Raw genomic sequence first — 15828 nt, 5'->3', positions numbered from 1 at the left:
CGGAATTGGGCTAGGAGCAGTACCAGCACCAGCACCAGTGGCAGCTAGGAGCGATTGGGATGACACAACCTCAATAGATTCCCTCAAGCAAAGGGAACGATTATGGGATTGTTGAGATCAAAGACATTCCTCACTCGCAAGGCACTTTCCAAAACTATTTGTGAGTGTTTGTAGTGTATGTATGAGGGTAAAACTTAACAATTAGAAATGAGGTAAATAATAATGTCTAATTGTCGGATTTCAGATGAAAATATATATCCAAATCAGCGTTATAAGTTACTGGACTTAGTCTTCAGCAAACTTGGTGTTATATATAAGTGCTTTTATTTGACTTTTGCGGACAAAGAAATATTTTGTACATGAGCTACATTTTACCGATTTCGAAGACTCCTGGCTGGCATATCACGTCCTGGGGCAGCAAAGGGCACCCAGAAGTTGGTAACTCGACTGGTTCGTCCGCCAACCCCGCTACATTTTGCCATACTAGCTGGTGCAGAGAGAAAAGAAACTTTAAATACAATCAACTGGCCCCATTTGCTTGGGCTTGGGGCTCGTTGTAGCAATTTGTAAAAATTACACATGCACACTCGCCCACACTGCGAGAAAATGCGGCTGAGATGGAGCTCAAATGAGACATCCGCTTAAAGCGGAAATCAAATGGCCCCTTTGGCCTGCTTGGTCCATTGGACTGGGACTCCTTCGCCCGTTCGTTCTCATCTTCGTCATTATGGCGCATTATTGCTGTAACTTTGTTAGCAGGCGTTGGGATCGGGATCTCCATCTTCGTTCGTCCAGCAGGATGGGCTCGTCCCCGCCCACTATTATCCCTTTTCCATGGGGCTTATTAAATTGCCCTTTGCCGACAGGTCACAAGCATCAATGCAAATTGCCCCATTGTCGTCGGGCCAAATAAGTTGATGTGTCCGAGGGTGCGAATGTGAGTAAGGAATAAGGATGGCATCGTCTGCTGCATCTGCCAGTGGATCATTCCACAGCTTATCCAGCATATTGGAAATGCAAAACTTTGACACAACCCACATCCATCCATCAAGCCATCGTTTTGCACAGGTCCTGTGGCGGCGACCTTTAAGGACTCGACCACAAATATGGATAAAGTGTTTGGTTCCGTGAATTTTGCACTCGACTTGCAGTTTACAGATTACAGACCAATGGGGCACAAGCTTCGTGGACTCCACTGAATGCCTTGCAATCCTGGACGAGCTTATATACCTTAGATTACAGAGAAGAGGTGTGAGTAAACTTGGAATGGTCAGCAATTCATAATTTCTAAGTAAATACGTTTTGTTATTCCGTTTGAGGAACAGCAAAATTCTTGAATTTGTTATTCAGTTTCAAATTGTTGTTTACGACCAAGAATTTTTTAGCAAGAAACGAACGACAGTTTAGCAAGGTCATCGACTTTTTTTTCGCTAACCAGAAGCTGGAATTAAGGAACAAGAAAATGCATTAACTTGTTGCTTTAGCCAAAAATGGCTATCTAATTTGGCTTACTGCACATTTTACATCAATTTCTAGTGCAGGTTTTTTCAAATCATACAATTTGTTCTTAGGAAAGCGAGTTTTTCACTTGCTCCATGTAGTTTCGTTGTTTCTTAAGATATTCCTGCTGGTCCTTGAGAGGGGTCCTAATGGGTGCAGTGCTTCCGGGGAACCCCACCATCCAATCCCCTTGCTGCTTTGTTGATTGGCATTTTCAATTATTAAGCAGGCAGACGTAAATTCATTTCCACAGCAATTCACACTGAAAGCGAAGCCAAACAACCAGTAAACACAGCAGGAGGGTGGTGCACCACCAACACCTCCCACTTTCACCATCTACTCCACCCACTTTCACCACCGCCCACTGGCCACTTCTCCTTACATGGTGGCGCATAAAATCCTTATTGGCGAATCGTGCGATATGCACTTCGCATTTTCAGTTTTGTTTCGTTTAACGGAATTTTAATGGCCAGCAATGATGTTGCCCATAGGCGACTCCGCCGGTGGCTGCTGCAAATTGCGTGGCAATGGGCAGCCAGGATTAGGAGCCAGGACTCTTCCTCCTCCTTTTTTTTTCTTTATGCGCCTTGCAATCGCCCGCAAGGTAATCAATTTTTATCGCCCACCCATTCTGCCAGCGATTTCCCCGCCAAGCAGCAACAGCTGGCGTGGCAACTAATGCCATTGATAATGTGGGGCAGGGCAGGTGGCAAGAATCAGGGGGTGCTACTTGGGGTTTCGGCACTTCTAGGAGGAGCGATGGGGAATTGAAGGGGTTAGCAAATGGCAAACGACTTTGACAAATACCCCAATGCAGGGAGGTGGTGAAAGCAGCCTTTCAGCCAGCCGCCCCACCTTTCGCCCCTGGAATACCGAAAACACCCGCCTCCCCTCGGGAGTTCAGCCAGGTCGGTGTTTCCTATGCTCCAGCGAATTCCTGGTAAACGTTTTACATATTGTAAAATAACAATATCAACAAATTCAGCGAAAAGACAGCGACGCCGAGCAGACAGCAGTCATCGAAATGGAGTCCAGCGAGGGTAGCTAATACACTTCTCAGGCATTCAAAGGCACATAACATTTGGTTGCAAAAATAGCACCACTACAGCAGACTAAAATCTTAATAGCTGATAACTATGAGTTAGATAAGGATACTCACCTGGAGGTACCTGGAACTTCTTGAGCCACCCTGGCGGCACCCAACCACTGGAGGATGTCAAATTTCTGGCTGCCTGAGGCCGAGAAATGGCAGCTCAAATTTCGTTATAATATTTATGCGCTCTCTGCCTGTATGCATGTGTGTGGGAGTGTGGGTAACTGAATGGATGGATGGGTGGTTGGGTGGTTGGCTGAGTGCTTGGGTGGTGCGCCTGGTGATGTGGATGGGTGGATGCCAGCTCCGTTGGCAAGTGCGCACTTTAAAGCTCCGCTTTGGATCTCCAAATTGTTGTGCGGTCGCATCAATCGGTCGGTCGGGTTGTCGCTTCCCGTATTCCGTATTCCGTATCCTTTGGATCGCCCCCGCTGCTGGAGGAGGCTTTTCAAGGGACTGGGGGCGTCCTTGTTGATGCCACTGTGTTATTGTGCGGTAAGCAGCTTAGGGCCCTAAATCACTTGGCCAAACGAGCCGCGGTGGACCCGAACGTTTCTACGGTCCGTCTGGAGTTGCAAGGATTGGGTGTTATTTGGGGCAGAGACTCATCATCAGTGGCAGCGAATATCGAAATTAGAATTCAACAAAGGCAACAAAAGTTTCAAGTGCCGAGCGTACTCGACGTGGCAAGTTTAGGAGTCTATGTGTGTGTTTATTTCTTTTTTTTTGGCAATTGGCAACATACAAAGCGAGTGAGTGTATTGTACATATATTTACACAAAGTGGATATATTTGCTGTTGCCAGCCAGTCAGTGAGGCATTGTTGTTATGCGCATAAGCATAAAATATTAATAACATCAAATGCAAGCTGGAGAAGTCGAGGAAAACTTTGAGAATGGAAAAGTAAGTGCGTGTAAGCACGCATAAGAAAATGGAAAGCAATGGTCCACTCACCCACTGATTTTCCCACCTTTCCCTATCTCAACGCAATCTTTTTGGCCAATCTGTGTGGATTCCACCGATCGGACAGCGGTTTTTCCCCATCCTATCTTCTCCGCTATCATCATCCCACGCTGTAATGACTTTTTTCGCGCTTTCCACTTCGTTTGCATTTTCCTCTGTCACTTAAAACAAGTGAAAATATTAAAACGAAGGAACTGCGCTGGTTGGGGGAAATCAAAACCAAAATCTGTACCTCTGCCTACAGCACAGATTGTGCACTGAAACAAATTATGGCGCCTTGTTAGAACATACTACCATACTATCTTATACTAATACTAAAACGTGGTTGAAATATTTAGATAGATAAAGCTTAAATAAATTGAAATTGGTATATAATTCCAAGTTAAGTAAGCAACGCGGAATTAACTGCTTTTGAAGTCAATTTCCTAAAATAATTGTAATTCAGCTTAAGATACTTGGGAAATGTAAGCCAAGTTCTTACACAGAAATCAGAAATATGTATATAAGATAACTATCATAAGAAGGATTCTTCAAACACTTGCTATGACTACTAATGTTGGCTTTACTAACTACATATGCGAATTTAGATGATTTAGCATAGGATAACTATCAGGAAATATTATCACTGTGCATGTGAAACTTCTGCTCGCCGTGTCCTTTTAGTCCTGTCTTGTATGTGGGTGTATGGGTGTGTGTGTAAGCGCTTGTTTCTGTGTGTTTTTGTGCACTTTACGACTTTAATTACGTAAGTACATAATTGTGTTATTATCGTAAGCCCGCAGAGCGCAACACATGCTCGGCCCTTGTCCAGATCCTTGTCCTTGTCCATGTCCGTGTCCGTGGCCGTGTCCGCATCCGGGGTCGTGATCCCGGCCGGGGCTTTTGGTCAGCCAGGATGCGGCGTGGCCAGGACCCAGTGTGTGTGCTTTGCTGTGACCTCGTCTGGCCGCTTGGCCAGCATTTTACGGCCATTAAGTCCGGCAGTGTCTTTTTCGGAGCCCCCGCATTTGCCGCTTGTTTTGTGTATCCCTGCTCACCCAGTTCACCCAGTTCGCCAGGCTGCCCAGGCTGTTAGTCAAGAAAAAAGGAGCTCGTGTCCTTTGCCCGGCTTTATTTCGATGGCCTAACCTTCGGGTTCCGCTCCGCTGTTTACATTATAATCCTGCCAGCCCATCCCGACAGCGTTTTGTGTCTGCTCATTGTTTTCTTATTATTTAAATTACGAAATTCTGTTTTTAATTATGCATTGTTTTTTCCGCTCCTGCTGCTCCGACTTTTCCGCCATCCATTAGGAGCAATTTTCGTATAATTTGAGACTCCTCCGATTATTGGTAACCTTTCTCGTTCCCGCCTCCTTCGACAAACTCAATTTCCTCACGCTTTTCCTCCTCCCCAATTATTTTCCTTTTAATTAAGACGTACATACGCGGCAATGTTTCGTTTCAATTATCGCTTTGATAAATATATATTTAAATATTGCCAAACATCTGAGACTGACAAATAAGAGCCTCGTCGACTTTTTTCACATTGTTACCATTCTGAAAGCCAAGGACATCAAATTTCAAAGAGAAACGCTCCACACCCAGCGAAAAGCGGAGAACATCCTGGCCAACAGGTGAAATCGAAGGGAAGAAGCTAAGCTCCAAGGCTACGAATAGTTCCATCTGCGTTTGCTCTGTTGTCCCGCCCACCGCCTCAACTTCCAGATCAATATCCATTTCTATTTCGGAGCAACTTTATCGCTTGCCTCGCCTGTAAATTATTATTAAATGCTTTTCATTTCCAGCTCTTGCCCAAGCATCATCCAATAACCAGACCGGAGTGCCAAAACCAAGACCCATTCCCTCGGCTTCTGCAGGAGCAATTCGTCAAAGTCAAAATTGCGACAGTGGAAATGATAATACTTCTACAGTCCGCCTCCTCCTCGACGATTGCAATTTGCTTTTGGGGACGGGGCCAGGACTCCGTCTGCGGAATGTGGCCTGCCTGCTGGCAGCACGGAAATAAATTGTTATTAATGTGCTTGCCTGTGGCGGCCCCGCTCCTGGTTACCGGGAATCCAAATACCCACTCCCATACCCACTTCCATTGCCATCAAAATCGCCAGGCTCGTTCGTCTACAGTCGATAAATTATTTGGCAAACGCGCGCCAAATTGTAAATATCTTTATGCGGGGGCGAAAAAGCCCCAATAATGCGAGCCAATTTAATGGGCTGGCCACTTGTTGGATGTTTCTGGAGCTGGGATGGGATGTAATGGAGTCCCACATCGACATCTACCAGCCATAAAGTGTTTACGGCCAGCGCTCAAATTGATTTGTGCCCAGCACGAATCAAATCAATTGCATTAGCCGTCGACTCGATGCCAGAGGTAATCATAACTGCGGAGGATCCTTTAGAAGCGGAGATCCTTTGACTTCCTTAGTCCCATAAAGCGGAAACCGTTACTGCCAGCCAGCCAGCCAGGCAGGAGATGATGAGCATAAAAAAGGCGCCAGGAGTCCACAGCTCCCAGTATTTGGCATTCGCCATTCGGCATCGGCATCGGGGAACCGTCAACCGTCAAGGCCACATACCCATGCCGGGAATCCTTCGCAAGACGCCCCCAGGACTCGTTAAATTGCGTGCAGCATCCGCTCTACCCATCCCCGCCCCCCTTCGCCACCTAACAGCTGTTGGCCACGTCGTTGCACAGGGAGAAAAACGATAGCGCCAACTTGCAACTCGTTTAAAAGTTTCCCCTTGGCAATTAGCATAACGGAAAAATATTGACACGATTTCTTTTCCAGTTGGCCAAATTAGCATTTCGTAATTAATATAGCCATAAATCTGCACTTTTGGGGGCTTGCAAAAAAGGTTATAGTATCTTAAGAAAAATATTCAAAATATTATGTGGTAAGTAAAAAATTGCCATAAGGTTGCATTAAGCCAAATGCTGATTTGGGTTTCCATTTCTGGCATATCTGTCTTGCGTGGACTGCAGCTTTTTTTCGAGTGTAGCAAGCACTTCGTTTGATTTCCCCGCCCCTTGGTGACTGTTGTCGTTTATTTGCATTTGACTGTGCGCAGTGGGCAAAGTATTCAAAACAGATTTGTTGGCCAGATTGTACAGCGCTAACAGTTCATTACCCAAATGACTGTGGGCCAAAAGTGGAGCGGGCGCGGCGCAATGCGATTTGGTTGAAAAGGTTTCATTACAATTTCGGGCACTCGGCGAATGGAAAACTTTTCGCTCACCCCAAGGATACCCGGCAGGCTCCTCCGCTCCACACAGCTCCACTCCAATCTTTTGCTCTGCCCCGCGCCACTCGGTAGTTTGAGATTTGATTTAAAAGTTGGGGCCAAGTTTTAACCGCCTTCGAGGGGAGGTGGGTGGAATTTGTGGGCCTGCCGTTGAGGGAATCGCAAACTTTTTAATAGTTATTCATACAAAATCATTTGCGATTGCCCTGCTCCTCGACTGCCTCCATATGTGTGCCACCATCCCATCCATCCACCTACACATACATACTTTTTTATACATATAAAAAAGGCGAGGGAAATGAGGAAACTTTGGCCCGAGTTTCAGAGCCTGCTCTCGTCTGGCGGAATAATTATGCGCCACATAATAACTCTTCCTGCCGTTATCATCGCCTCTTTGGATCATCGCACCTGGCCAGTTGACCTGACCGATGATTTCGCATGATTGATGAAGCCACTGGGCCCCCTCCAAATCGCCGATTTCCCTTCGTTCGCTATGGATTTAAGCCCACTCAGGCGGGTATGTCTTAGTGCCTCCATTCCCGCAATCCTCCGATTACACCTCAGATACGCAGCTGCCATCCTGCGGAGCAGTTTAATGAGAAAATAACTTGGATGCGGCCATAAATTCATTTCCGCCCTTTGTTTAATTTCCTTCGCCATCCGAAAAAGTTTCTCGCTACGCGCGAATTCATATGTAATTACAATTACGATGTAATCTCGGATCTTTCGTGGAAGGAATGGCATTCTCTCCGGGATGTCGGGCCAGGTGGGCATGGCGTGGTGGTGCACCTACCTGGTCGGGTGGGTCAGGGTCACGGTCGAGGTCGAGGTCGCTCTGTCAGGTCGCGAAAGTCAACCGTGTTACAGATACCGCACCGTACTCCAGATGCCCTATGGCGCTAAATTGGCAGACAAGTTGATTCAATTAAAGCTTTTCGCATGGCAATCGATAGTAGAGCACCAGACATCAAAGAACTTCCCGCCATTCCCCCCTCCCACTGAAAAACGACTCTGTAATTATAAAATCAATGAAAATAGTTTGTCCGCATGGCCCACTTCCAATCCTTTCTAAATGTCAGTCAATGACCCGATTCTTAAATGTGAAACGATGGTTAAACGGCCACTTCAAAGACGGAAAGTCAAAAGCAATCAATTATTTACAAGCTACTTGAAGTGGAGTGAAATGGCATTATTATTATGATACTGATTTCGGACAGCAAACTGAAAATCAGGACAAAATGGCAGGTTATCCATGCTAAATATTCCATTTAGAGCTAACATTCCGCGATTATATTTCCATGTCCATAGCAACTTCAAAGATATACTACATATTGCATATTCCCCCTTGCAGGACTACATGCCGCAGCTGTCGGGGATCGGCCTGTGCGTGGTCAACCTGATGGACGACATGCAGGAGTACACGCGCGGACTCTTCCTGCTGATGTGAGTGCCAAAGTGGAGTGCCTCTCGAAGGAGCAACCTCTGACCCCCGTCTCGATTTACAGGTACTGCGGCCCGGCCATCCTGCTGTCCTACCTGTACATCCGCACCTCCCAGGAGCTGCGTCCACCCGATGGACCCTTCGCCGTCATGATGTACGAGCACCGCGCGGATCTGCGGATGCGCCAGAGGTGAGCACTCGTCGCTAGCCGTCGTGATTAAGCTGAAATATTAGGCCGGCTATCTGCCTGCTAATTGGGCTGATTAATTCGGTGATTTACCAATCAGTGCGATGCCTGTCCGCGTAACCCGATTCGCAATCACTCAGCCCGTGTAGCAATCCCTTGGCCAGCGCTAATGAGCGATTGCCAGCGCCATCGCCATCACCATCGTCCTCCTGGCGACTCTTCCCTAACGAGTTCCAGTTTCTTGAGCCACTTTTTCTGCTCACCCCATTGCTATTATTGTACACTTAAAGGGGTTGAAGATGGAGCCGTCTCCTGGCTCCTCCATTCATTACATTAATTGGCGAGCCAAAGGACTTGGTATAAGTGCCATAATTTACTGGCTTCTTTTTCTAGTGCACGTGTATATATGTAATGGGATTTCCGAACAGGAACTGGCACTAGCTAACAACTTTCTATGAAAATGATTATTAACGAATACACGGATCCATAAATGATCCAATTGCACCATTGACTGACTGCTAATATAATCGCATTACTGATTGAAATCGTTATCCCCCGCTGTAGGAACTCCTCCACATCCTCGGTGGAGCCGCGCCACCTGAGCGGCGGGGGCGTGGCGGGATTGAGCAATGGAGGCGGCAGCTCCGCACGCTCCTACGACTTGTACAGCGCCGAACTGGACGTGCATCGCGAGAAGCGGAAGCAGCGCAACTTTGGTAGCATGGCCGCCACCCAGGTGGTGTGCATGTGCCCACTGATGATACTGCGCTTCGCCAGGCTATCGCTGGAGGAGACCTACGAGAATGCCAAGCACTTCGACTTCACCTACCTGATGTTCGTGTGGGTGGCCTTTCTGCCCACGGTCATCTTTCCCTGCATCTACGCCTCGCAGATATTGCCCAGGTGAGCTGAACACCTTACGCATAATCCAAGCACTTGGAGACGACTCATTTCCTTCATTATCCGACCTTGTTGCTCTTTTCATACATCCCGCAGAGATGAACAGGAGCGTCTGAGGGGCTATTTCCGGCTATCCTCGAAGCGCAAGCAGAAGTCCCAGCGTCGCAGCGATGCTGGCGGAGGATCCGGTGTGGGGGCCAGTTCCCGCGAGGATTCCATTGAGAAGGACGAGGCCTCGAACACGACCAGTGTTCACCACGCTGCTGAGCCGCACAAGCACTCGTCAAAGTTGCGGCACGAGCGCGAGATGCGTCTGCCAGGACACGGCTCGTCGGCTGGCGGAGATCGCTACACAGGAGCACCATATCGCCAGGGCAAGGACAGGGAAAGGGACAGGGATAGGGAGCGTGATAGGGATAGAGATAGGGAGCGGGAACGGCAGAGGGCGGGCGGACGCGGTGCCGGAGACGCCGGTGTGGTCAACAATCTGGGCAAAGATGTGCGCGGCAAGAAGCACGACGTCAAGATCAACATCATCTCGGATGGCGTCGGTCATGGCGCCACCAGTCACCATGCCGCTCATCCCGCCCATCGCAAACAGCCGGGCGGCAACAACAATAACAACAACAACAGCAGCAGTCGAAGTCGCACCAATCCCGGCCAGCGGCATGGCGGCAGCAAGCTAACCGCCGACTGTCTGTCCAACGTGACCGCCTCGACGTTCTGCAACGGCAGCGGAAGCGTAACTGCCGGCGCAACTGGAAACGGAAATGGCCTGAGCGGCGTTCTAATCCCAGACGACAGCAGCACCAGCAACTATGGCGACGGCGAGGAGAGCTCCGTGGTCAGCAGCATGATGGTGCCGCCGCAACGCTGGCCAGGATCGGGCGGCGGTGTCCTGCGCCACAAGGACGTTTCATTCAGCGAGTGCAGCAGCACCTTCTCGTCGAGCACTCTGGAGCGCGACCTGGAGATCATGGACCAGCTGGAGCGGGAACGGAGCATGGACATCCAAGAGATGCTGCAGCGCGAACGGGAGCGGGAGAAGGTGCGCCGCCAGCTGCCGGACATCGAGAAGCTATACGCACAGCGTTCGCCAAAGGGAAAGCGCGGTGAGGCAGCTGGAGCCGGAACTGGAACCGGAGCGGGATTGGCGCTGGTCATGCCTGGCAGTGATCCGCTGAGCAGTCTCTCGCAGTCCCGCTCGCTCTCCACGGAGTACAGCCTGTGCTCCACCTTGGAGACCAGCGGCGCAGGGGTGTCCGTTGGCCACGACGAGGTGCTGCCGCACCACCTGGAGGAGGTGGATGAGGAAGTGGTGCCGCCGGACTTCTATGACAGCTATACGCCAGGCGGCTCCCAGAACCTGCCACCCAATGCGGGTGGCGCTGCTCCGGTGGCCACCGCTGCAGTTCCCGCCTATCAGTACCAGTACAGTCGCAATCGGCTGAGCCGCAAGAGTTCCGGCTCCAGTTCGGGGCACCATCATCACGGTCATCATCATGGCCAGCATGGCGGCGGGGGCGTTGGAGGCGTGGCCGGAGGACGCGGCTCCAAGCGGGACAGCTTCAATTCGCTAAACGGCACGGATCTGATTGCCGGCGCCTTCTGCGAGCTGGATCCCACGCAACCGCTGAACAAGATGGCCGTGATCGAGGGCCGGATGCGACGCAGCAGTCCGCGCAACGCCAGCTTCAGCTCCGGATCCGGGGTGTCCGGACGCAGCTCGATGAAGTCCTCGTCGCGGGACTACGACTACGGGCACGGCTCCTCCTCGCATTCGGCGCATCCGGAGCTCGATTTCAGGGAGAACATCTTTGCGGAGCTGTAAGAAGTGTTTGGGCAGAGATTTTAGGAAGCAGTAGCGAGAGGGAAACGAAAAGCTTTACGGTTACGGATTTGCCAGGAGTTGTGCAGCTACGGGAGCTACGTGTTTAAGTAGGAGAATTTGCAGAAGCTGTATTTTTTTTATGTGTAGGGTATGGTATGTGTGTGGATGGGCTCACATTTTTTTTTAGCAGACGTGGAGAACTCAGAATTTTGTGGGCGGATCTCCAGGCTAATGGAGATACAGATACATTTACACCTAAATGCATAAGATAAACTAAATATATAGACCGAGTTATTGGAATACTTCGCCCAACTGGTTGTTGACTAATAATGTTTGTTGATTTCTGCGATCGGCGGGATTAGGATCACAGATCACGGATCGCAGCTTAGAGATCAGAGAGATTGGTGAGAAGGATGGAAGGGAATAGGGGAAAACTGTGCCAAGAAACGGAAATGGGAAGCACTCCCACAAAACGTACACATTTACATATATGTCTTTTAAATGTTGCTAACTTCAATGGGGTGGGGAAGGGGAAGGGGAAGGGCGTGGCAGGGATGTGCCTGTGTTTTTAAACTTTCCCAAGCTACATACATACATATATGGATATATACAGTACGATATATACACTAGACATATGCTAAGACATATTGAATATTACGAAATCAAATGAAAAGTTTATTGAATGTTAAATCAAAGTCTAACTACGAACTACGAATTACAAAATACAAAATCCGATTAAACCATACAAGTTATAGTTGTAAGACTAAGCAATTCTTCTGAGCCCCAAAGAATTGCTCCACCACACACACACACACACAAAAAGTATTTGTTCCAGCATTCCAGCGGGCATCCAGATACAGATTCAATTTGTTGGATACGAACTCCTCACATCCCGATGCAGATCCCGATCCTGCCTGGATCCTAGATTTATATAGGCCCATATATATACATACATACATACATACCCCTAAGTGTGCAAGTGTCCGTTCGTGTGTCTAGCGATAAGTTCATTTTTTCTGTGCCGCTCCGCTGGCGGTTTGTTGTGGTGGTTCGGTGGTTCGGTTGGCGGTACGGTGGTGCTGCCTGGGTGTGAGCAAAAAAAACTAATAAAAACAAATTTTATGTGAGTTGAACACACAAAAGCAAATCTCTCATTGACAGCGTTTTATTTGGGAGTTTTGTCCATCAGTGTAAGCCATCAAATCCCGTTTCGGCTCAATTCCCGGGGCCAATAGGTAAGTCTACACTGCGAGAAACGCAGAATGATGCCCAGTCACTTTTGGTCTTATAATAAAAATAAAATTATGGATTCATTATGCATTGATATCTTTCGTTTGGTAATGTAATATGATTTAACTGAAGAACTAACTGACAGCATTGATGCATTACACTTATGGGATCAGTGTAAATAACCTTTTGACCTGCAAAGCGGTTTATTATTTTGTTTTTCTACGTGCTTTTTGGGGATTCTGCACCTCAATAAAATCCGTGGAAATGCAGGGCCGGGCACCGAAAAATAATACGCGCCTGCGGGGAGCAAATGGATGCCCCGAGAGGAATGTGAACTGGAATGGGAGGGAATGGGCCCGGGTCCGGAATAGGGTCAGTGCGCGAGTTCAAAAGTTCAACGCGGGGCCACTGACTCAGCCTGCGGATGCGACTCCTGCTCCGGTTTCTCGGATACGGTTTCGGCTGCTGCGTCGTCCACCCGTGACCTGACCCAGTAAAATGATTAAGTGGCGTTATTTAGCAGCTGGCTGGATTTACTTGACTTGCGAGCTCCACTTCCACTGCCACTGCCACATTCATTTCCACTTTTACCAGTTTGTCTCCATTTGTGTTCATCTGCTTTTGGGTCTCCTTCTTTTTTGCATAATTTGCGCTGTTTATTTTGATGGCTTATGGTGGGGTAATCGTAAAACGACAAGCATTTCATTCGGAAAAGTCAACTTTAATGGAGAAAACACGCCCGGCCGGAAACGGAAAGTATGACTACATGGATAGATAGGACGAGCCCCAAGGAATGCAGCCGGGCCGAAAGGAGAAGTTATGGCCATTACCCCGGGGCACATTAAGTTAGGAACTCGGTTTGGGTCACTTTATTGGGGTAATGCGGGTCAGCAGGCACACAAACACACAGACGGACAGACAGACAGACGGACAGACAACTTTCAATCGTGTGAAATGCGCTTTCAATTACACGCCGCGTAATGAAATGCGCAAATAAATTTATGACGATCACGTATCACGTATACGCAACGGTGGCAGGTAAGCGCGCTTAAGTGACCATTACGCACTAACCACCAGGTCTTAGCTGCTTTCATAATCGTTGCCCAGCAAACGGGCCAAATCTCTTTGGGCCATCAAAACTGCATTCCAATTGAGCCGATTTTTCGCTTTTTACTCTGGCCTTAACCCCGCTTCCGCATCTTGGTGGTTTTATGCCATCCGTACACAGCGACAAAAGCCCCCTAGTCTTCGCACTTCTCACCAGGCTCTGTGATTAGAGAAAGGTGCTGATGGCACACCCATTTTCTCGCCGTGTAGCCGGCATTCGCGAGTTTCGCTTTTGGGACACATCGGGCATTCCGGGCACGTTCCTATAAACAACGTTTTATGCCGGTGTTTATGTTTAGTTTGCCGTTCGCCCAGCGGGGGCGGATTGTTATGTAAGTGCCAAAGAGCATATTCAATTTGAATTGGAATTGGAATTGCCATCTACATGTCCACCCACCCCAACACTCCCCTCCCCAACACCATTGTTATTGCTTATTCCATATTCCGCAGGCGGACACCAAAGTTTAAAGAAAGTTATCCACGCGAAATGTGAAACAAAACAACGCGGGGGAAAATTAAAATAAAATATATATCCGAATTCAAATTGAAATTATGGAAAATTATAACAAACGATAGGGAAGGGCAGCTTTGTCAAAAAAAAAAGAAAAAAGAAAAAACCTGAAGACACGGCAGTTCAATTGGATTGCATTAGATATCTTGGGTTCCAGGCAGCGATTTCGAATAGGAGCTACTTTCCAACTGCACAGAGAAAACCAAAATAGTAATCTAATAGATGAACTCATTATTGAGAATTGAACTTCAAGAAATATTTTATCAAAATATGCATTTTGAGGTGCTTCATAAACCACATTATATGTCACATCTTTAAACCCTAAAGAGTACAACATCTTTTGGGCCAAACTTTATGGCCAAAATATGTATGCTTGTACGCTGTTTTTGGGCCAAAAACTGAAGGGGGCGGCAGTAGGCAGTAGGTAGAGGCAGAGGCAGAGAGCCAAGCTTGGACATTCCCCAATCGAAGGCGGTATAAAATCGGTGGACAGTCGGCGGGCGTTGCACAGTCAACCATCGACGTTCGCGAGTCGCGTCCGCTCAACTGATAACGATCCAGAGACCGATTGCACGGTTGCTCGGACTTACTGCCAAATCAACGGGAGTTCCAATACCAGGCCATCAACCATCAACCATCCATTAGCTTCACCACGTAAATCATGTTCGCAGTGGCCTTGACGGTGGCGGCCTTGGTGCTTGCCGGTCAGCAGGAGGTGTGCCGGGCACAGGTCTCCATCCACACGGATGCTAACACGAACTCCTACAGCCTGAAGACGCCCGGAGTGCAGCAGACCTTCACCCGGTACTACGGAGGAGCGCCCAAGAACCAGCAGGTGGAGCAGCCGCAGCTGCAGCAGGAGCAGCAGGAGCAGGAGCAGTTGGTGAGTACATCACGGCAACGGGGGGAATCTACTATTGAAACTCGGGGAAAAACACATAAAGTTAAAGTTGAACTTAAGCTTAATGTCCAAAATTGCTTAAGAAAACACTGGGAACCAATTATACCAGGGAAAAGTTGCGGACACACTCTTCAATTTAATTTAATGTTTAGCCACATGGCGTAGCTATTAAGTAGTACTTTGAATTGGAATTGGAATTATCCGCCCAAGTTGTGGATGTTCGATGCTTGTTCGGCTATAAAGGGCGTTCCATTGAATTGCTCGTCACCATACTCCGAGCTTTGTGGGCCTTTCAAATAGCCTCCGATGATGTCCTGCACTTGACCGACGGCCTCCATCACATCAGAGGGCATATCCTGCAGAAAATTGTGGTATTACGCATAGGATAGATCGACTTATGATCCCTCCCACATCGAAGTATCTTACCTGTGACCAGGCGAGGGAAATGCTCCAATGGAGCAGACCTAGACTCAGGATCAAAATAGGCGATGTCATCCTGTGATGGCTCCACTTCCCAATAACTGATTGTCAAGAAGAAAGCCAGCTATTTAAGCCATCACTTTCTAGTTTTTCTAGTTAATTACGCGAAAAACAGATATGTTTTCATGTTTACACAATCTAGATGACACATCTAGCATCTGGTTCAGTTAGCATGCGAGGTTGTTATTGGCAATTAGCTTACAGATCTAATTAAGCCAGAGATTAAAAAAGCTAATTATTGTTGGGTGGAAAAGCATTTTAAACCGAACTATTCAGTAACTAATTGGATATCATCCGCAGATGTATACCCTACTACTTAGTATTGTCATTTTTAGTATTCAAAATATAATTATTAATGCCCGCTTGGAAATGTACGTAAATCAAAAGCAATCAAGTTGGCTTTCAACGGAATATATTCCCAAATCAAATGAATGTTTCAAAT

The 15828-nt window shown here is 47.9% G+C and overlaps 2 protein-coding genes across 3 annotated transcripts in view; one reads left to right on the top strand and one right to left on the bottom strand.

The window, feature by feature from the left end:
* The window catches only part of LOC117148320, a 36105-nt gene extending 24447 nt beyond the window's left edge, over nucleotides 1–11658 (top strand). Inside the window, exons 3-6 of one of the 2 annotated variants that reach the window (XM_033315653.1) lie at nucleotides 8150–8241; nucleotides 8304–8429; nucleotides 8991–9329; nucleotides 9423–11658. In XM_033315653.1, coding sequence (XP_033171544.1) covers nucleotides 8150–8241; nucleotides 8304–8429; nucleotides 8991–9329; nucleotides 9423–11157 — 2292 coding nt within the window. In that variant the 3' untranslated portion in view covers nucleotides 11158–11658. The remainder of the gene's footprint in view (nucleotides 1–8149; nucleotides 8242–8303; nucleotides 8430–8990; nucleotides 9330–9422) is intronic. The other variant, XM_033315652.1, reaches the window with a different exon arrangement.
* Nucleotides 11659–15016: 3358 nt separating this feature from the next.
* On the bottom strand, nucleotides 15017–15411 carry LOC117148437. Its single transcript, XM_033315809.1, has 2 exons — nucleotides 15333–15411; nucleotides 15017–15262 (listed from the first exon to the last, which is right to left on the bottom strand). The coding sequence occupies exons 1-2, from the start codon at nucleotides 15399–15401 to the stop codon at nucleotides 15104–15106; spliced, it is 228 nt and encodes a 75-aa protein (XP_033171700.1). The 5' UTR covers nucleotides 15402–15411; the 3' UTR covers nucleotides 15017–15103.
* Nucleotides 15412–15828: the final 417 nt, after the last annotated feature.

Source organism: Drosophila mauritiana, chromosome X (genome assembly GCF_004382145.1).
Source record: "Drosophila mauritiana strain mau12 chromosome X, ASM438214v1, whole genome shotgun sequence".
In the NCBI taxonomy this organism is placed as follows: domain Eukaryota; kingdom Metazoa; phylum Arthropoda; class Insecta; order Diptera; family Drosophilidae; genus Drosophila; species Drosophila mauritiana.
The sequence above is the reverse complement of the archived record's forward strand: the minus strand, read 5'-3'. Positions and strand labels throughout refer to the sequence as shown.